Source organism: Lampetra planeri, chromosome 81 (genome assembly GCF_965212315.1).
Source record: "Lampetra planeri chromosome 81, kcLamPlan1.2.h2, whole genome shotgun sequence".
NCBI classification, from domain to species: Eukaryota; Metazoa; Chordata; class Hyperoartia; order Petromyzontiformes; family Petromyzontidae; genus Lampetra; species Lampetra planeri.
Window position 1 is genome coordinate 1,662,954 of NC_136185.1, and position 23,154 is coordinate 1,686,107.

Below are 23,154 nucleotides of genomic sequence, written 5' to 3' on the forward strand. Positions count from 1 at the left end.
TTACAATATGTAAATTAGAGATATGTTTTGCTGACAATAAACATATTATTCATCGTTTCCTTCTTATACCCGAATCAGGAACGTAGCCTCTGCTAAAGCGCCTTTTCTGCTGACCCCATTAACTCGATGCTCAAATCAGGCTCTAAGTCAGCCATTGTATGTCTACCCATTGAACAGCATAAGCAGCATATATATACCAAATATTATCAACTATTATTAAAATAAAAAAAATTACACCGAAATGATCTAGTCATCTTCCAACTCCGTTATATCTATAGATTCCATTTGGATTGATCAAAATAAACAAGTTATTAATACTCCTAAAAATAATTAAATAACTCGCTACGAGCTCCAATACATCTTATATTATTAGATTTCCTGCGCATAAACGGCAACAATTCGAATACAACTCCAACATACGTGAACATCTCGTGCCTGCAAAAGCGTCAAGAACACCGCAGCTGAATTCCTCTCTTAATAGGACGCCAGTGTTAATATTCTATACCCAATTATTAGAAGTATTTTATATATTTAAATCAACTTTCATATCAGTCTTAATTGTGCATATCTTCATTACTACCAACAACTTAACCAAAAGTCAAATTACATTACCGAGTCCCGTCAGTCGATAGACATTCAAGTAACATCAATATCACAGTTATATATTATTGGAGCGTATGTAACATGCCGGTCACTGGTCCAGACTCAGCCCAATTCTGGATTGTGGATGTGTCCTCTACTCTACAGTCCATGTGGTACTCGTGCTCCAATCCCTGATCACCATTGCATTCACTTAAATAACAATAAAACACGCACCTTGCTACCCATTAGTAGAATGCACAATTATACTTGAGATTAATTACAGCTGAACTCACATCAGCAACATTAACTATTCATTTACCAACCTAAGTGGTCATCTGGATTACTTCTTAAAATGTAATCCTTATCATGGCTCCATAGAGTAATGATGTACTGATGGGACTCGCACAGTGACGCACGGACATGGAGACTCACAGTGAAATAGAGACTCACACAGAGATACACATTATCACACACATACATACAGAAGCATGTGGAAATACATGGAGTCACATCGATGGTGTTGATATGTGAGTATGTGGTCAAACCTCTGCTAGATGATGGCTTCGTAAAACCGCGTTATTTTTTAGGGAGATATTTGACAAAACTTCACTACAATGTTCAATGCAGGTTGGCGACGGTGGGGCGAAACCGTGCGGCACAATAGACGTGCCTTGCAGCAATGAAGATGGAATAAGAATGTGGTGAAACAAGTTAATTCTAACTTGAAAAACTAAACATTTCATCACAGAGGTATGCACCCTCCAGCCACTTACACACAATGTCGCAAGCCCCAAGCAGGATCCCCATATAAATGTCAAGCTTGATAGCTGAAACTGGAGTTTTATGTTTTTTTATTCCATAAACAACGTGAAATTGCTTCGGCAGGCTTCAAAAATAATTAAGCATTTTTTTTCTAGCTAACACGTTTTCAATAGCTTGCTATATATTGGCTTCATAGACTTCCTCGGAGGATGATTTTGTTGTTAAACCCAGGCTGTGGGGTTTGTTGCGTTCAAATTTTACCTTCCTTTTAAGCGACATGCATGGACTCTGGCTGATTCGGTGCGTACAATTGATCTAGTTTATATTTATATGGACAGATAAACCTGATGGAGACATTTTTGTCTGAGGAGTTATGACATTTTTTTCAAGTCGCTTTGGCCTTTGCATTTCAATATAACTGAGAAATCAATGTATCATGCAGACAAATATGTAATCCAATAAGAGGCGGACTATCTTAGAACCTTCAAAGTGGACATTGCCGTCTTAGCCATGATCTGCTACCTAATAACTTAATCTGGTGATGGAGCCGCTGAGCAGCCCTCCTTGCCCCTCCACATTGTGTATTTGACCTTTCCATTCATGAGGTATCCGTGCCTATACAATGGAACATGGCCTTCGTACTCTAGTTACAGGTGATCCAAATAATCCCTGCTCAATTTCAATCCTCTCATTAACAAATATGACTTAACATTTTATTGCGAAAAAATACTTATTCCATCCCAAATCATCTGGCTATAGACAAATATCGTGCAGCCTCTGCCATAATCGATACTCTTAACTTTGTCGTAACCAGTTCTGCACCATTGCGTCATTCTGTTCCTCACACAGTCCAAAGCATTCAATGCTATGGACCAGAATATTATGTTGCAAGTAGAAATATAGCTACATTTTTCAAAGTGTTCAATCGACTGGATCCACACCTACTTCGTCTGAGCAGTTACAACAAAAATACCCCATCGTAAAGATAGTTCCACAAGGCTCTGTGCTTGGCCCTATCCTGTTCTCCCTCTACTTGGACAATCGCAATGTCATGTTTTTATTTGGCTCCTCCACACCTAGTTTGCCTTCATGTAAAAAATTGTGTCTCTGGACTCGCATCCGTATGTGTCTAGCTATTATCTTTGACGTTAAACTGTTCTTCAAGCCACACATCAATCATATAGCCAATATGAAAAAAATATTTGAAGTTGGATTCCTCGAGATAAATAAACACCGTATCCCACCTCTGCTCCATCTTGTGACAGCCAAAGCCACCATCCTTCTCATTTTTGACTATTGCTACAATCTACCAACTAGCCTCTAAAACAGCTCTCTGTCCTCTGCGTTGCCCGTGACGTCCCCTATAGAACGCAATATTACCACCTTTATATCACCTCAAATGGACCTTCTTCATCCTAAAATTCGTTTTAAACAAATTCCCAAAAAACGAATGGACATCCTAATTAAACTGATTTCCAGCTCCAACATGAAACGTACTTCCCTGTATCCACAAAAAAATGCCACTGTTGATACATGTATTTATATTATCAGCCATGAGTCCTGTGTGCTAACCATGGCACCATGGAAGAATGCCACGTCGCAGGTAATCGGTGTGGAATTTATGAGACGTAGGAACAGGTGGGACTGGTAGTTCCACATCTCTCTCAGGGTGGGTCCCACGTGACCTTTACCCAGCAGTTTAAGTCGCCACAACACAGGTAGTCTATAGGCAGATCCCGGGCAGCGTGGTAACGTGCGGGTAACTTCCACCCCTTTTTCCAAGACATCTGACCAGCGTGGAAGAGTAGACCAAGTACCCTCCCTCTCGAGAGGGGCTCTCTGGAGCGCCCTCTGGTGGAGGTCTCTTTCACGAGAGGGAGGTCGCATCTTTTTCTTCAGGACAGGAGAGTCAGGTGAAGTCACAACCACCACAATCACTACCACCATCATCACCCATACTGCTACGATCACAATTATTACCAACACCATCATCATCGACTTCGGAGGGTTCAGTGTTCATCATTTAGGTTCATGGAGGCAGATTAATGTTCCCATAGGGTTCTGTGCGAATCACTGAGGCTCGTAGAGCCAGACTAAGGCTCCCATAGGGTTCAGAGTGAATCACGGGCTAAGGCTTGACTAAAATCCCAAGGTTGTTGTCGACAAGACAAAGACTACCTCGAAAGTTTGTCTCACGCTGTGCTTGGTTCAGAACTTTGTCTTAACCAGTTCAGAACTGGTTAAGACAAAGTTCAGAGTATCGATTATGGCAGAGGCTGCACCATATTTGTCTACAGCCAGATGATTTGGGATGGAATAAGTATTTTTTCACAATAAAATGTTAAGTCTGTTCATATATGTTAATGAGAGGATTGAAATGGAGCAGGGATTATTTGGGTCACCTGTAACTAGAGTACGAAGGCCATGTTCCATTGTATAGGCACGGATACCTCATGAATGGAAAGGTCAAATACACAATGTGGAGGGGCAAGAAGGGCAGCTCAGCGGCTCCATCACCAGATTAAGTTTTTAGGTAGCAGATCATGGCTAAGACGGCAATGTCCCCTTTGAAGGTTCTAAGATGATATCCATGCAGTGCATAACGCGTTGTGTTCACCTTTTTACAGGCGCTTCAAAGAGCTGCGGATATCGCCCAGTCTCCACTCCCAGTGAGTAACGACGCTGCGTGTCTATCCACTGCTGGATCACTCTCCTCACATTCAGAATTAAACACAAAGCTCGAGAGAGGTAGGTGTCATCCAGCAGTGGATTATCCATGGCTCTAGATGATGATGGGTGCGCAATTACCCTACCCCACCTCCCACAATACGATCAGTCATCCACTCTGTAATCTCAGTAAATCTCTTCATGTGTAACGAAACGAACGCTTAAAGAAATGTAAAACAGTGTAGCGGCCAAAGGGCTCCTCTGTTGGGATAGGGGATGATGGTGAGGGAGCAGAGGTCTCACTCGGAATCATTCCGGTGGAATTGTTTTTTTCGGCCTCGTAACGCTGTGTGGAAGCTACCAGGCTATGTTGATCTTTTCGGCCACAGTCATGCGCTCAGTCAATCCATGACACCTGGGTCAGTAGCATGACCTGCCAGCGAGTTGTTGACACTTCACTTAGCCTAATAGTGCACCTAGCCTGGCACAAGCACCGTCGTGATGTCAACACTACGTAGCAAATTAAGGTTGTATTATGCACTACACTTATCGTTTACGTAGCTGTTGATGTGTTTTTATTGATTTTATTTTAAATTGTGTCGAGCTAGACATTTCAGCGAGTTGGCCCAGGGCTCCATTATTAGTCCAGCTATCCATTATTTCAATATTTTATTTGCAGGTGTCCTAGGGGTTCGCACACTGTGCGAAAACCCATTAGGCCAGCGTTTTCGGCTTGTCTTCCCTGCCCTCTGCTGGTAATGATGAAGGACGTTCATGATGGGGGGGTAGGCTCGGGTAGAGAGGGGTGGCCAACAGGCAGAGCCATCCCCTGTTCACCGCAGGGTGCAACCAGGGTGTCCTCTGGCCTCTGCATTGTAACATCTTCTAGGACCACGAAGTATGTGCAGGTGTCCATGGCTGTAGCTGAGGAACTTCCATCCGGTACACATTCAAAGGGAGGCTCACCGATGCCTGGGTCTGGTCACACGCACGCGGCAAATGGGGAGCACAGCAGCGCCTTGCCTTGATGTGCCTGCACTAGCAGCTCACAGTTTAACACGTAGGCTTTCGCGACCAATATTATTCATAATCAATGTTTTTGGGTTAGATCGCGTTATTTATAAATGTGTCATAACCCTCCACCACCCGACACGGCCAATCAGCAAAAAAAGTGTCACGTTGACAAAAGACAAACAGTTCACTGCTTTAGCCCACCGGTGTGTTGAAGCGTGAAACCACAACATTTAAAATTTTTGAGTCGTACGACGTTTCGCTGGTAATTGCATCCAGCATCATCGGGCAATTCGCCAGAATGGTGAGGCTCTGCTCTTGCTCCTGGTCTTAAATAGAGCAGCAGCAGGGTGATGTCATCATTTAACTCATCAGGTGCAACGATTTGATTCAGAGGGGGGGGGGGGTATTGTAATTATATACTAGATTAGAAATCAGGCAATTTCTACGATGTGAGTTGTAGATTAGTAATCAGTTGTAATGTGTGTTATTGTAATTATATGCTACGTTAGTAATCAGTTAATTAGTGTTTGTTTCCGCTATAAAGAATTGTAATATGTATAATTTAATAATACGCTTCCAGGCTGCACCAAGCCTGTAGCTGTCTGAGCGGTTCAAGTTATTTCTGTTTCTCTCAATTTCAATGGATTCTCTAATTAGTCTTTGCCAGTAGTAACTAGTTTTACACAACACTTCAACGTTGTCAAAATAAATTGAGTGTCTCTGTTGGCAAGCATGTTCTGCCACTGCCGACAGTTGTGTTTGAGAGTTTAATATTTCTCTGGTGTTCCTTTAGTATTACACTAATGTTACGCCCCGTCTGTCCAATATAACATCTGCCACATAAACAATTAATCCGATATACTCCCTTTTGTTGATAATTTAGATAATTCGTCTTTAGTGCAAGTTACTAGTTTTTGAATTTTGTGTACTCTACCAAATCTTACTGTAATGTTTTGCTTTTGCAAAACACGGGCTAATTTGTCAGTTACTCCTGAGATAAATGGTATTTTAATTGTTTTAACAATCGTATCGCTTTCAGCAGTGTTGCTTTGCGATCGTGATTTGGCATTTAGTGCTCTGTTAATTTGAGCATTATTGTAGCCATTCTGTCTTAGTGCTTCTATAACATGTTTAATCTTTCTCGCTCGACTTTCACCATCTGACACTCTTTTAGCCCGATGTATGAGCGTCTTGATAAGAGAGGATTTTTGAGCTGGGTGATGATGCGAATCTGCATTCAGATAAGCATCAGTGTGCGTTTGCATTCTGTAAACGCTGTGTGTTACTTTACCATTTAGGCCATGTCCAAGTAAAATATCCAGGAACGGGAGTGTGTTATTCACCTCCATTTCCATGGCGAACTGGATGGCCGGGTTTTGTGCATTGTGATGATTTAGAAAATCGTTAAGTGTATCTAAACCATGTGGCCAGACAGCCAAAGTGTCATCAACATATCTAAACCAAAAGGATGGTTTTAATGTGCTCGAGGCAAGTGATCTTGTTTCAAAGTTTTCCATGTACAAATTTGCGATAGCAGGAGATAAAGGAGAGCCCATTGTTGCTCCTTCCATTTGTTTAAAGCAATCGCCTCTCCATAAGAAGTAAGTGTTATTTAAACAATGGTCAGCGAGTTTCGGAATATCTTTCGGTAAACCTGTATTCTCTACCAGTGTATCAAGTAATTTAAGCAACTCGCTCACTGGAACCTTAGTAAATAGCGAAATCACATCAAAACTCACCAAAATATCATTAGGGTAAAGTTTAATATCTTTCATCACATTCACAAGATGTTCTGAATTTCTTATGAATGAAGATCTCCTACCGATGTAGGGCTGTATTTGTTTAGTTACATATGTTGCTAATTTATATGTGGCAGAGCCACTTGTACCGACTATGGGTCTTAATGGGATGCCGATTTTATGAATCTTTGGGAGCCCATACAGTCGAGGTGGTTTTGAAGCCCCTGGCTTAATTTGGAATTGCTCATTCTTCGGGATTAATGAATTTGCAATGATTGCAGTAGTCTTACGTTCCAAAGTATTAGTTGGATCTCATTTAATTTTAATGTAGGTACTTTTCTCTAAATCTTTAATTTTATTATCATAATCGGCTCGTGACATTACTACAGTGGTGCGGCCCTTATCAGCTGTCAGGATTTGAATATCTTTATTTAAACGGCGCTTTCTTAAGGCTTTTGCCTCGTTCGAGCAAATATTTACTTTTGGTACTTTACTATTCTCAATTATTTTGGCAACCTCGTGTCTAGTCATCTCTGCCTCATTATGTGGAAGGAGTCGTACTGCTGATTCTACATCAGCAATTATCTCATCCACTCGAATTGTGCTTGGGGTAACGGCAAAGTTAAGGCCTTTAGAAAGGACAGAAATCATGTCACTGGTTAAATCGGTGTTAGTCAAGTTCATTACGGTTTTGTTTTTAAATTGTTCGTTTTTAGTAGGGATTTGTTTATTATAACGTCTAAAGAATGTATTAATTTGGTTAGTTTTGTTAGATTAAACACATTATCAGCCGATTGTTGTGTTATGGTATCGATTATATTCCAATCATGCATGGATACACTATTGCTTATATCTAAGTGTAACTGCTTTAGTGATTCTGAAATGTCGGATAATTCACTCCTGTTGTGTTATGTTCTCTCTATTAATAATAATTCGCTAGCTTTGTGTAGTATTTGGTTAGCTTTAGAAGACTTGATGTGATGTGTTATTTTAACTGCGTTTGGTATTATCTTCGAATCTCTGCACCTTTTGAGGAACGCCAATGAAGATATAAATTTCATCCGCTTAATGCGGAGCTTCTCCAATTTTCTGGTTTTAAGAAAAGTATCCTCCCCATACAGGTAGGCTTTCGCGACCAATATTATTCATAATCAATGTTTTTGGGTTAGATCGCGTTATTTATAAATGTGCTGTAACCCTCCACAACCTGACACGGCCAATCAGCAAAAAAATTGTCACGTTGACAAAAGACAAATAGTTCACTGCTTTAGCCCACCGGTGTGTTGAAGCGTGAAACCACAACATTTACAATTTTTGAGTACGACGTTTCGCTGGTAATTGCATCCAGCATCATTGGGAAATTCGCCAGACTGATTACTAACGTAGTATATAATTACAACAACACACATTACATCTGATTACTAATCTACAACTCACATCGTAACAATTGCCTGATTACTAATCTAGTATATAATTACAATAACCTCTCCTCCGCCTCAAATAGTTGCACCTGATGAGTTAAATGATGACGTCACCCTGCTGCTGCTCTATTTAAGACCGGGAGCCAGAGCAGAGCCTCACCATTCTGGCGAATTGCTTGATGAGGAGGGGCACAACTATCCTGGCTTCATTCTCTTAGTTCTTTCGGTAAAGTCACGTAGGTAAAATTTTTTTTAATTAAAATTAATGAAAATAAAATTAAAATCACGACGTTTCAGAGGCAACACAAGTCTCCGTCATCAGGTGGGACCGTCACAGCCAGATTTGCTGCATCAAGTGAGGCAGGGATTCAAGATGCAAGCTCTTAAATACAAGTTAAGGGGGAGGAGAGGGGGGGGGGGGCTTATCAGAATGTGGTAGCCAATGAATGGAACGTATCGGGAGGGGGGGGGGGCGGGGCTAAAAGAGGGCACGAAGTGCTCGTAGGCGTCGACGACGTGGACGTGTTTTATCCTGGCGTGCCAGGGTAGACACCAGGAGCACCTAGGTGATCCTTCCAGCCCATCCAGACCTCAAGCTGCTATCGCCACGACGATCACCCGCGAGACTTAGCCACCAGCTCCGAGGCCTGCGAGGGCCCTGGCCGTGAGGCCAGGGATGACCACGCTGCCAAGAGGCTGGGACTGCTGGAGCATCGAGACGGAAATCGCAGCAGTCGAGGAGGGGAAATGGCGAGAGTCGAGGGCCACGGGTGCCACCCGAGTTGCTGAGGGAGACCGGGACGACCGAGCTGCCCAGCTTGCGGTCGCAGCAGACGAAAAGGAGGCAGGGCGAGCGCCAAGAGCAATGGACGCCACCTGCACTGCTGAGGGAGCCCGGGACGACCGAGTCGGCCAGACGGCGATTGCAGGAGGCAAGACGGAGACGCGGAGAGAGCAGAGGGCCACCGACACCACCTGTGGCGCCGGGGGGGACTGGGGCAACCAGGCTGACCTGCCGACGGCAGGGGGAGGTGAGGGGGAGGCACGACGAGGGGTTGAGAGGAGGGTGGCGGAGGCACGGCAGAGGGAGCGGGTGGCAGAAATGGAGGGGAGGGCGGGAGCTGATGGGGTGGGTGAGGGTGGCCGAGGAGGAAGAGGTATGGTGCCGGGGGGCAGAGGGGCGGGTGCCCCCGAGCAGAGGGTGGGGGACGAGGCCAGGGAGATGCCAGCAACCCTGGGGCAGTGGGAGGCCCGGGGGGAGAAGGTGGCAGTGGACGCTGGACCGGTGGGGGCTGGGAGGCCCCGGGAACGAGCGGGGGGATGGCGAGGCGGGGCAGGGGCGAGCCTAACACCACCTCACGTCAGACGACATAACTGCGTCAGAGTGGCGATGAAGGACGAGGTGGCAGAGGAGGTGACCATCGACCGGGCGACCTTTGTACAGTCAATAGTGATGGGCTTGTTAAAAATAGAGCCAACAGACCTGTACTGCTTGATAACCCTGCCGGGAGGGAGGGCTTTTGATATCAGCTTCAACTCAAGCCCCCTGCTACAGAGATTCTTGACCCGCTTCGAGGAGAAGGCGGAGGAGAAGCCACTGGCATCAATGAAGTTGCAGCTGCTATCGGAGCTGGATACGAAGGTGGTGACTGTCTTCCTATATAGTGAAGCTCTACACGACCATGACGTGGAGGTCTGGCTGAGACAGCATTGCTCGGTACTGTCGGGCTGTAAGAAGGTGAGGGATTCGGTGGGGATATGGACAGGGGCTAGACAATGGAGGGTGCGGCTGAAGACAGAGGGGGGGGGGCCTGAGACATATCCCGAGTGCCCTGAATATAGGAGACAACCGGGGATATGTTGTATATGCGGGACAGCCCAAACTGTGTAGGAGGTGTGGGAGACGCGGACACCTGGCCGCAGCGTGCAAGGCGAGGGTCTGCTATAGATGCAAGGCACTGGACCACGAGGTGGAAGAGTGCAGTGTCCCGGCACAATGTAATCTCTGCGGTAGCAGAGAACATCTATACAGAAACTGTCCGGAATCGTATGCCAACAGGGTTAGGGCGTATGGGGGGGGGGGGCGGGAGATGAGGAGGGGGGCGGGACCAGACTGGGGCTGGATAGGGAATTGGAGAGGGAGGAGCGAGGGGAGGTGGCCGAGCAGCGGCCACCGGCGACGGGCGGAGTGGGAGAAGGGGAGAGGCCCGCGGAAAGAGCGGAATCGACATCGAGCGAGCAGGAGGGGGGGCTGGCGGGGGAGGGGAGCAACGATATGGGCAGCATCTCCGAGAAGACCGTGGAAGACTGAGTGGAGGCGGTGGAGGAGGATGAAGGAAAAGGGGAACGACAGCAGGAGGAAGGCGGCAGCCAGACATGGGAGGGACCAATCGGAAGGAAAAGGAAGCTACAGAGAGCCCCAAAAAGAGTCGCCCCTTCAGGCAGCGCTGAACCCTCGGACTCCTCGCTGGACACAGAGGCCTCGAGGGAGGGGATGGAGGATATGGTGGGGAGCCGGCGCAGGGGAAAACCCTTGAGAGCAAGGGGCAAGATGAAACTGCGGGAGCTGGCGAACGAAAACTGTAACGGAGGGCGAGTGGAGAGGGCGGAGTCAGACTGAGACACATCCTGACATGGAACTTACCGTGGCGTCCATGAATGTGAGAAGTTTGAAGGGAAAGGGGAGGAGAGGAGCGATAATGCAACTGCTGCAGGCTACCAAGAGGGAGGTGGTCTTCCTCCAAGAATGTCACCTACCATATACCCTGGGCCGGGAGGAGCTGTTGGAGGGCTGGGACGGCTACTACTTTTGGTCGGGGAGCAATGAAAACCGATGCACGGGGGTGGTTACCCTCCTAGGCAGGAGGGGTATACAGATAGTGGGGTCCCAAGAGGTGATCCCGGGCCGTCTCCATTATGTGGACGTGTCTTATGGGGAGGCAGAACTGAGACTGATAAATGTGTACGCCCCCACGACGTGCGCAGAAAGGGTGGACCTGTGGAATAACGTGGCGACCCTGCTGGTGACGAGGCGGCAGGTCATAATGGGGGGTGATTTTAATTGCCCGTTGTGCCTGGCAGACCTGCTATCGGTGGCTGGGAGGAGGAGGCTTGACCCTTCCTCTCAGATGTTGAAGGAGCTGATGGAGGACTTTGAAATGACTGATGCCTTCAGAAAGGTGCACCCGGTGAGACCAGGATATACGTGGTCGGATAAGGGTGGTGGAATGCAATCGCGAATAGATTTCCTTTTTGTGTCTGCCAATGTGAGGGTGGATAGGGCAGACCTGGAACCTTTCCCCTTTTCAGACCACAATTTGGTGAAGGCAAAGCTCGGTATTCCAGGTGGCCTGAAGATAGGGAAGGGGACCTGGAAGATGAATGTGAGCCTGTTGGCAGACAGAAAAGTGGTGGAAGACTTCGTAAGGAGGTACGAAGACTGGACAACCCTGCAGGAATGCTTCGCCACGAGGGTGGAGTGGTGGAGTATGGTGAAGGGTCGGATAAAGGCTCTCTTCCAGACATATAACAGGGGGAGGAGCGTGAATAGGGAGCTGCAGCTGTGGAATGCCAGGATCGAGAAGAAGTACAGGTTACTTGAGCTGGGATTCCCGGTGGGCGAGGACATAGTGAGGTTGAAGGGGAGGTTATCCTCGGTATTGGAGAGGAGAGCCAAGCAGCTGGTATACAGGGCAAGGGTCAGGGCAACGGAATGGGGAGAAGTGTACGAGATTCTTCTTTAAGAAATGCAGGGCAGGAGATAACACAGTTAGGGAATTGGTGAGTCCGACTAGAGGCAGGCAGGCAACGACTGAGGGTATGATAGAGATAGCGAAGGATTACTATGGGGAGTTGTATGGGAGGAAGGGAACGGATAAGGGGATGCGAGAGGCACTGCTGGGGGAGCTGAGACATGAGGTTAGGAACCCAGAGGTACTGGGAGAGAGGATCCAGTTGGGGGAAGTGGAGGAGGCGGTGAGGAGGCAGAACAGGAATAGGACGCCGGGACTGGATGGAATTCTGGCAGAATTCTACATCACATTCTGGGATTTGTTGAAGGGGGATATGCTGCAGATGTGCAGGGAGATGCTGGAGGGCGGACTGGTGCCAGAAGCAATGTGCGAGGGGCTCATCACACTGATGTATAAGAGGAAGGGGGACCGGAGAGATTTGAGAAACTGGCGTCCAGCTACGCTCCTGAACTCGAACTACAAGATTATGGCGAAGATAGTCGCGACGCGCTTGGGGAAGGTGGTGGAGGGGGTGGTCGAGCCCGACCAGACGTGTGCGGTGCCAGGAAGGAGGATTTCGGACTCCCTGATTTTATTAAGGGAGGCGATAGAGGTGGAAGGAGAGAGGGGGTGCCCCCTGGGGCTCCTTAGCCTGGACCGTGAGAAGGCTTTTGACCGCCTCTCGCACGAGTATATGTTCGCGGTGCTGGAAAGGATAGGAGTGAGGGGACCCTTGGTCGACTGGGTGAGGCGTCTTTACCAAGGGCTCAGGACCAGACTACTGATAAATGGGGAGCTCTCGGGGACAATCCCAGTAGAGTCGGGGGTGAGGCAGGAGTGCCCGATGTCCGCGGTTCTATTTGTAATGTGTATGGAACCCCTTGCACAGGCAATGAGAAACAGCCAGGGGATTAGGGGAGTGACCATCCCTGGAAATAAGGAACAGGGGAAGGTGGCGTTGTATATGGATGACGTAGTCGTGCTCTGTAGGTACGTGGCATCAGTGTGGGGGGCCATGAAGGAGACAAACCGCTTTGGCCTGGCCTCCAGCTTGAAGGTGAACGCGAGGAAGAGCGGACTGATGGTCTTCGGGGACCCGAGATTGTTTGAGGGCCGGCCGCCTGAGTTGGGGATACAGACGGAGGAGGTCAGGGTCTTAGGGGTTTCTTTTTGCCGAGAGAGGTCGGCGGAACGAAACTGGGACGGGAGGATAGGGCAGGTGAGGGGACAGTTAGGTAGGTGGGCCGGGAGACGGCTTACGATGGAAGGGAGGATTCTGGTGGTGAGGGTGGAGGTTTTACCAACACTTTACTACCTCGCATATGTGTACCCGCCAGGTAGGAGGGAGGTAAGGATCTTGGAATCGGTGTTGTTTAGGTTCATTTGGGGGGGAGGGATGGATAGAGTGAAGAGGGAGGTGATGTGTAAACGCGTCGAGAACGGGGGGAGGGGCGCCCCAAATGTTGCACGTGCCCTGTCTTCAATTTTTGTGTGCAACACTCTGAGGTTGTTTTTTTCCGAAGGGCCCCAGGGGAAGCCGCTTGTTATTTGAGGTATCGCCTGACGTGGCTCCTGAGGGGGCTTGGGATGACCCAATTGGCGTCTGGTACACCCTTGGTCTGGCCACAGGGTTGGCTGAACGCGGTGGTGGGTGACTACATAAAAGAGTACGGTTTGAGTTGGAGAGGGGGACCGTGGAACTCCAGGGAGGTGTTGGCCGAAGTAAACGAAGGGGAGGCCTGCGAGGGGGTGATGGGCGCGAAGAGGACTGTGCACCGTCAAGTGTGGAGGAACACTTCATCAACGGCGCTCACAAAAGAACAGAGGGATCTGTCCTGGTTGGCGGTGCGGGATAGAATGGAGACGAGGGGCTTCATGTTTTCCCGCCGAATAGCAAGTTCCCCCAAATGCCCGAGAGGCTACAGCGCAGATGAGGACGCGGTGCACGTCATGGTGAAGTGTCCCTTCTCCACAGGAGGTGTGGAGACTGAGCGGTCCGCTGTTCTCCTGGTTTTACCCGTCGCAGGTGGCAATGCGGGACATTATGTGGGGAGTCTTAAGGGAGGTGCAGGGGGGTGACAGAGATCGGGCGTGGGCCATAATAGGCGCGACAAAGGAGGCCTTGTGGGGAGCCTGCAGAAAAGAGTTGGATGGGTCCCCTATGTCACCTTTGGGGGTGTGCTACTGAGCGAGGAGGTTGCTGGAAAGGGTGATGGAAGTAGATCGGGTTGGGCTAGGATACAAGGCCGCGGGTGTGAAGTGGAAGTGGGCCCTGCCCGGGGTGGGGTAGCGAGGGGACCGGGGGGTATGGGGAAGGGATGGTGAGGGATGGTCATGCGCATTTTGCCGGCGTGCTAAGTTGTGCGGGCGAGGAATGTACGTGATCGGTCGGGGGAAGGCGATGTGGTGGAGCGGTGCACGGGTGAATGGTGGTGATGACGGTGATTAAGGGGGCACGGGGCGGTGGGCGTTGTGGCGGCGGGCTTTTGTTGTATTGTATGTGGGTGGAGCCCGTGGATGTGACGGAGATTCGAAGGGGCCTATCGGGGCGCCCGGGATGGAGTGTTGTTTCCAGTGCTTTCTTTGGTTTTCTTTGTGCCCGCTGAGAAGTTAATAAAAACCTTTAAATCGCAATTACCAGCGAAACATCGTACTCAAAAAATGTGAATGTTGTGGTTTTACGCTTCAACACACCGGTGGGCTAAAGCAGTGAACTGTTTGTCTTTTGTCAACGTGACACTTTTTTTGCTGATTGGCCGTGTTGGGTGGTGGAGGGTTAGGACACATTTATAAATAACGCGATCTAACCCAAAAACATTGATAATGACTAGCAGCTGTGCTCGTTGAATACACTTCTCTCTCTGACGAGTTTTTAATCTGACAGAGAAAGTGGTATTGTTGTAAATATTATAATTATTATAACGCGCCTTTCCCTAGGCAATGTCTGGAGAGGAAGATGAGGAACGCTCAAGCCAGGCCCACGATGAACTTGCACGAAAGCTCAGAGATGTGGGTCTTGACGAGGTTTACTGGAAACAGAAACTGCGCGATGTTTTGCTAATTTCTAATGCACAGGCGCTGCTTCACCTCGACCGGCAGGAATGCAAAGAACTGGACTCGCATTTCCGTAAATTGTGGGAAAAGAAGGCGTTTTATAAAATGCTTGGCATTGATGCTGATGATATTGTGAGTGATAAAGAGGAGATGAGCTTGGCTCGTATACAAAAGTATAATTTGTTTCCCTCTGTCTTGTCTGAGAGAATGAATGAGCCCACCCAGGTGATGGGAAATTCTGTTTCAGGACATTGTGGGTCAGATGAGGAGATTTTACAAAATGCATCTGGGGGCCTTGCTCTAGAGGTTGGGAAGTCGGAGGATAAATTAGAGAAGAGAGGAAAACTTCTGACAATCCCGCAAACATTCCGGTTCGTGGATCCGGTCCACACGCTCATGACAAAAGACCACGAGTTGATTTATTTAAAAGAAAAATCTGCGTTCGAGAATAGAACTGTCTCAGAGCAAGGTTGCGTCTCTACCTTGAGTAGAGAACCAATCTCAATGCAAACCAAGTCCTTGAATCTTAAGGAAATGCCAAATATGCAGACTGATAATTCCAATATTTCCAGGACAGAGTACACGGGCCTGCCATTAACCTCCGAGGAAAAAGAGAAAGATCTCACATGCATGAAATCCAATTTGGATGTAACCATCGGCACCGAAGTATCGAACGTGGTGCAGGTCCTTGATGGAAGCGCCATTCATTGTGGGCGGATAGAAGTAAGTTTGCAATCTCCTGTTGCTGGAACTGCATTGGCTATTTCGCCAAAACGGGAAGTTGAGAGTAAAACAAATGGGACTGAAAGGTTTATGAATCTGCTTGAAAGTCTGGCCCTACAAAAATACTACCCCAAAAATATGCACATAGGGGATGTGTGTGATGTAAAGTCAGCAATGCGTACAAAACACCCACGCACAGAACAAGAACTTGCCTCTTTTTTTTTGCAGAGACTGATAATGACTGACTATGAAGCACGGTATGTTCGTGTTCAGAGTGAAAATAAATGCAATGAGACCATGAATAATAATGCAAATTACAATTACGAAGCTTTTTTTAAGCATGATGATACATTGAGTCGTAGAAAGGGGCTTGCAACAAACACTCAAACCCACATTCACCCCATGGATTTGCAAATGACAATTTACCATTGTGGAGACAATTTCGTGAGGCAGTACCTTTACAACAAACTCTCATTTTGCCAGTTTGCACTGCCGCTTTTAGTTCCAAATCCTTGTAGCTCAGAAATAGAATTCCCTCTTTGGGCATTCCGACAGATTAACAAAAACTGGAAATGCCGTGACATATCTACTGAGACCCAGCAATCCAAAACCTGTGCGATTGTTAATGCAGATACTCCTCTTGTGTCCTTCATAAGATTTGGTGAATCGCCCACATCGAAATCTCAGATGCTGAACTCTCTGCTCAGTAAGCAAAGACATGGCGTTTTCTTTCATCGGCATTGCAAAGGCAGCAGCAAGAATGGTCTCCTAATGGAAGGAGTCACAGAGGTCGCCTGGTATTGTCCAGGTGGGAGGGATGACGACGTCTTCAATGACTGCATCGCGTTCACAAATCTGCACGGAGATGCGAGACGGCACAGAAGACAGGTGCAGTTTCTGCACGAGATATCCTCTATCAATGTGATACTGATGTCAGATCGTGATCACAATGATGAAGCTAAACTCATTTTGCAAGAATGCCTGACTTCTCCAAAGCCTCTTGTTTGCCTTTGCGCTGACCAAGAGAGAATCGAGGATGAAAATTCAGGGGCAAAAGTGAAAATTGCTGTTAAGAACAGAAATGAGGCCGATTTAATTGATGAATTGAAGTCAACTCTCAACTCTCTGTTGCCCAATATAACACAAATGATTAACCTCAATGATTGCCCAGACACTGCCAGACGGCACGGCTTCACAATTGATGAAGACAATGCGCATTGTAAAGAGGGGATGTCTTTGGCAGACACCTTACTGAGTCTTCTCAACGACAAGCCGCTGTCTTCTATGAAAGAAACTTTTCTGCCTCTTCAAGGTAAATTGTGGCACGAGTGGTGCAAGAAAGACAAAGAATTAACTCGCTTTAGATTACAAGTGAACCAAAGCATTGAGGAATACAGGGACAATATTTCAATGGAAAAACAATCCATACGGAGAAGCCAGCTTTTCAAAGCATTTCCTCTCAATTATGTGATGAGATCATTGATCCAAATCCTACAGCATCAGCCAGACACAGTAAAAAAATACTTTCTGCATTGGCTAAAAATACATTTAGATAGGCTGTCTGCAGAGTGCTTATCAAAACTTAATCTGCAGTATCACCAGGCTTGGACACGAAGTATTAAGTCAAAAGGAACTGAAAGTAGTTTATTGGCTAACAAACAAAAAGAGCTGGATGAAGTATGTGTTAAAATTGGTGCCTCTTCTTTTGGAATCGATCACATTTTCAGGGAAGTTGGCCAGATCTACGAAGCGTCACAGACACTGGATGGCGCTGACAACCCCTCAGCCGCTTTGCCAGGCATCGCAGCAGATTTGATGCTCTCTGGGTTCCCTCTTGAACTCATGGACGGTGATGCCTCGCATGTCCCTCTGTCTTGGATCAGCTCGGTTTTGAAGAAAGTGATTGAGAAAATCGAAGACAAAAAGCTGTTTGTCCTCTCCATCCTGGGTATACAAAGCAGTGGCAAGTCCACGTTGCTGAATGCCATGTTCGGTCTCCAGTTCCTTGTCGGTGCAGGGAGATGCACCCGAGGCGTCTACATGCAGTTGGTGAAGGTGGAGGCAGAGCTCAGCAAAAAGCTGGGCTGTGACTTTGTGTTGATAGTCGACACAGAAGGGCTCCGAGCCCCAGAACTATCAAATGCGACACCCACTCATGACAATGAGCTGGCTACGTTTGTGATCGGGCTAGGTAACGCGACTGTGATCAACATTTTTGGAGAGAATCCATCAGAGATGCAAGACATTCTACAGATCGCTGTGCAGGCATTCCTGCGAATGAAGCAGGTGAAGTTGTCACCGAGCTGTGTGTTTGTCCATCAAAACGTAGGAGATGTGACCGCTCAAGACAAGAACATGGAGGGCAGGAGACGCCTTAAGAAGAAACTCGATGAGATGACGCGCTTGGCCGCGCAGCAGGAGCAGTGCGATGTTGATTCCTTTGACGAGGTGATCAGGTGTGACGTGGACTCCCATATCTATTACTTCGCTCATCTTTGGGAGGGAAATCCTCCAAGTGCTCCGCCAAATCCAAGCTACTGCCAAAATGTCCAAGATCTTAAAGAAATGTTACTCGACATTGCTAAACGAGAACGCAACGTCTTTAAGATATCCGAGTTCAACGCACGCATTCAGGATCTATGGACGGCCTTGCTTGCAGAAAACTTCGTGTTTAGCTTCAAGAACACCCTAGAGATCGCAGCTTATAGCAAACTGGAAGAAATGTATGTAAAATGGACTTGGAGCCTGAGGAGTCATCTTATTCAAGAGGAGAATACGCAGCATACTATCATTAACAACAGTACAGACACAACGTATGATTTGACTCGGTCAAGCGTTGAGCAAACGGTTTTTCCAAAATACAACGAGATCAGCCAAAACATTGAAATATATTTCAATGCAGATGATACTGAATTGTTGAGTCAATGGAAAGCTAACTTCGTAAAGAGATTTGAAACAATTAAGGATGAGCTTGTGACTGATACTTACAAAAAATGTAGTGATCTGATGAAGAAAAAGAGTGCTCGGATCAAGCTGGATCAAAATAGATCACGCTATGAGGATCAACTGATGAAGAAGAGCAAGGATTTGGCTTCAAAACTGAAAACTACCGGACGGAAAGATATTCGATTGGAGAAAGAGTTCGATCAGATGTGGGAAGAATGGACCGATGAAGTGAAAAAAAACATTACCCCACCTAGAAAAGTGGATTTTAGACAACATGCACAAGAAGCACTGAAAGAACATTTTCAAGGTGAAAAAGATTTATTAAAAAAATTGACGAACATGCATGCAAATAAATTGTTCATGTTTCATCCTCAAGAACATGTTGTGAATAAACGAGGTGTTGTGAATGCATTCAAGAATTTATGGTACACTAATCGACAAGATATTGAAATTGTTGACAAAATAAAAGAGGATGCAGAAAATGCAGCCGTGATTTTTTTTAAAGATCTAGAGCAACGGAAGCTCGGTTACAATGAAACCAATATACATGAAATAATACAAGCTGTGCTGACAGTTGTAGATGCTGGTATAAATGATACAGCTTCTAAACGCAATGTAACTGTGAAGCTCACAAATAGGTATAAGCTAGATTTAGTAATACACATTTTGGCCAATGGTGAAGGGAGGTTTCGAAAAATACAGAATGATTTTCAGAGGGCAAACGATCCTCTAATATACCTCAACAACAAGAAAGAAGATTACTTTAACAGCTTTAAGATTCGATGCAAAGGAGCAACAGACACCACCATCTTTGCTGACACTTTTTGCAGAAAACTCAAAACATTCGTGCACCAGGCAGTCTGTGACAAAGCCAGCCTTGACATTGCAAGCAAAATGACATCAAATTGTCCGGCATTCAATGGCAATCGATCAAATTTAGAAAACTACATCATGATACATTTAGCAGGAAGAGAAGATTTTAAAGAATTCAATGAATATATTCAGAGACCAAAACAATATTTTCAAAGCTACATTAAAGAACGTGTTGAAGAATATTGCTCAGCAAACGAAAATAAAACAATTCGTGAAATATTACGATCATGTCTTGAGCTTTACAAAAACGATGTTTTTAAAGCGATTACTGATGCAACAACAGCTGTCCAGAAAACCAAAGGCGATGCATCATCGTGGCTGGATGAGTTTAGTAAACAGCTTGGTGACAAAATACATGTCCCAAGGCACTGTCTGGTTAGAGCTGACTACAAAGACGTAAATGACATCGGCTACTTTAGAGAAGAACTAACCACAGCAATGGAAATCATGGTGTCACAGTTGAACAAAGATTATTCAAAAGCATCCTTAACGGATTTACAAGACGTAAGGAACACACCTCATGACATGCTCTGTGAACAGATGAGTGGGTGCTGGGTGCAGTGCCCATTCTGTAAAGCCATCTGCACAAACACGATGCCCAATCATGACGAGGACCACAGCGTTCAGATTCATCGGCCACAGGCAGTTACAGGGTGGAGACGTCATGGAACAGACCATTTTGTGACAGATATTTGTACGAGTTCAGTTGCTAGTAATCGCCGGTTTGTGCTTTCAGAAGACAATAAAATACCATATCAGAATTATCGTACAGCAGGGCCAGTATATGCAAGGTGGAGCATCACTCCAGACTTAAGCGTGCAGCCATATTGGAAATGGTTTATCTGCAGATTTAAGTCAGACCTAGAGGAGCTTCACAGTTTGCAATTCAAAGACAGTGGCACCATTCCAGAGGGTTGGAAAATAATTACAAAGGATGCGGTGATTGCAGATTTGCGGAAGTAGTAATTTTAACACTGTTGATGAGTTACCAAATGGGAACAGTACCTTAATGCAAACTAAATTTGTATTTTTCTTTCTAGGTTTTCTAAATAAGTTTTATCTACAGCAATCCCATTAGATCTTTAGTATTAGACAATCATATCCTAAATTAAATCTATCTATCTAACATTCAAATGGGAATGGTATAACTCTTGTGGGTTCTCTCATTGATATCATTTTTAACAATGGCGCAATAATGAATTTCAGTAACTTTATCATTAGGTGGCACCATTTGGCCAATACATCGTCATAGATAATGCCAGTTAGTCGGGAGGGATCACGTTGATGAATACTGAGATTAGTCAACATAGGGATGGGACTGTAGATATCGGATTGCTTCGTGTTTTGAAAAGAAACCACTTACACTTTTGTCAAGTTTGAATAAAGCGCTCAGAAATTTCACGGAGTAGATCGGACTTGTCGTGTTTCACAGCCATTCATAATTATCATAAATGGCATCCCTTGCATTCGCAAATTACCAAATTTACTTTATCTGAAAATGATATGTGAGCATACTGCCCTCTGCTGACTACAATAACCCACACACCTCAAACATCGTGGTGGTTCATGTAAGCGCGATCCAGGATCGAGCTGCTCATTGTCTGAGATACGTTCAAAATATATAAGCGTAGTTCTACAAGATGCAAAGTGAAAACACAGGAGCCTGATCTGTGAAGAGAACTCTACTGCAAGGCATTACGTAGTTTAGCAATCATGAAAACGTGCCATTGTCACTTGTTTATGTCAAAATCTTAAGGTTCCCATTGCTGATTGTCCCGTTAGAAATGACACAATGCCGTTTCCCTGTAAATCAGTTATTCCGTATCCGTGCATGCCACGTAGAATATTTGGAATCCTCTTCGTTTAGTCAAATGATGCAATACTCCCACTGTGCTTTGTCCTGCAGAGTGTTAACAAGACGAGTAAATACTCACACCTTCCTTTTCCCAATGATGCACGTGCACCTTTGTGTTGTACAGAGTGTTGAGATGCGATTGCATTTAGACGCTGTACAAATACAAACTCCATTTTCATACACTTATTGCATGTTCCAGAAGGAGTAATTGTGGTGCCAGTCAAGGACCCGACCCATCTCCTTTTTCCAGATTGCATAAAATTATCACCACTTTGCCACATTCAGTTACAAGCTTCTGCCATTGGAATGCAGAGGTTACACTGCTGGCTTAAGGTTGCAAAATAGATATGAGGTGATGATTGGATGTTATTATCACCCTGCTCTCGATTAACGAAAAAAACTTAGCCACTTTTATTGAAAATAATCTAAATGAGTTTCCATGAACATGGCACTGTCACCGTGCGAGATTGCGTTTATCAACGACAAATCTTAAGCCGTGTTTCGAATTGAATCGTCAAAAAACATCATGGCAAACCGATTCGTTTTTGTCAATGCTGGGCATCGAAGGCCAATCACTTGTTTTGAGGTTTGTCCCGCGGTGATTGCAAACATTATGTAAGCGTGGTGAATTATAATTATGCATAATCACATGACTGTCAAGACTAATTTGCTAAAATTGTAAATCATTTTGATGCTTTAATGTAGTGTTTAGATGTCTGACTTAACATGACTTAAAGGTAACATGCATCTGATTCTGTTGTTCATGATGCCAATGATTGCTTTTATCTTGATATGCAGTAGTTAATTTCTTCTGTGAGGTATTGCTGGTCTATGTAACTTGGGTAATTGCGATTCTGGAGTTGTTTGTGCAATTGCACGGTACTTTTAAATATATCTGACATATATCTTGTATTAATAAACTCAAATCCTATGATAATAAACACGACTGAAATACATCTGACATATATCTTGTATGAATAAACTCAAATCCTATGATAATAAACACGACTTATATGAGTGAGTGTGTGTGAGTCTGTGTATTTGGAGGAGATCGGTGGCGCCGTGGATTGAACAGCGCGACTCGAATTTGATTCGCTGTCACAGCCAACGTCAGTGGCGAGTGATACCTGGGCCTCCTGTAGGGTGGTATTCAGTCGTAACTTGGCACCTGCTACGGTGTGAAAACATCAACTCCAATGAAACCAAGGTGGCCAGGCATAGTTCTGTCACAGCACCCATCACGGAGTGTAACAGCTTTAATAGAGTCTCGCTAAAAGCATTGCTACACGGGTGACAATACAATGTATCAGTGTGTGTGGAGGGTGGGGGTAGTAGGGGAGCGGTAGTGCTGCGGTTAACGCGCTCTGCTACGAATCCAGCCACTTGAGTTCGATTTACATTCACAGCCAATACCAGTGACGATTATCTGAATCGGTCCTGGGCCTCCCTAGGTTGACTCAGCCTCAAATAAGTACCTGGTGCGATGTGTAAGCATCACCGCTGGGGAGACCGGGCGTGGTAATTGCCACCCCCCCCCCCCCTTCGAGTACCCTCTCGAAGCCCCCCTGCTGTCCACGTGCCCCCCGAGGGCCCCCTGGACCCCCGGCTCCGACTGGGATCCGGTCACGTGTCCAGCACCGGCCCTGACGTCATTCCCGCCTCCAGCACCACAAGCCTGCGCCTCAGCTCGTCGGACACAACCAGCCACCCGGCCCAGGGAAGTGAAGATGATCGTATTGCGCCCGGCGGAAGGAAGAAAAGCAATAATACACAGATTCCGACGCGTT

General features: G+C 46.1%; 1 protein-coding gene across 2 annotated transcripts in view; it reads left to right on the top strand.

Moving 5' to 3' along the window:
* The window catches only part of LOC144738312 (interferon-induced very large GTPase 1-like), a 127,341-nt gene extending 104,953 nt beyond the window's left edge, over positions 1 to 22,388 (top strand). Inside the window, exons 1-3 of one of the 2 annotated variants that reach the window (XM_078621320.1) lie at positions 3,003 to 3,257; positions 3,972 to 4,013; positions 14,854 to 22,388. In XM_078621320.1, the coding sequence (XP_078477446.1) occupies positions 14,857 to 20,475 (5,619 nt within the window). In that variant the 5' untranslated portion in view covers positions 3,003 to 3,257; positions 3,972 to 4,013; positions 14,854 to 14,856 and the 3' untranslated portion in view covers positions 20,476 to 22,388. Of the gene's footprint in view, positions 1 to 3,002; positions 3,258 to 3,971; positions 4,014 to 14,853 lie in introns of those variants that run through there. The other variant, XM_078621319.1, reaches the window with a different exon arrangement.
* The last annotated feature ends 766 nt before the right edge of the window (positions 22,389 to 23,154 follow it).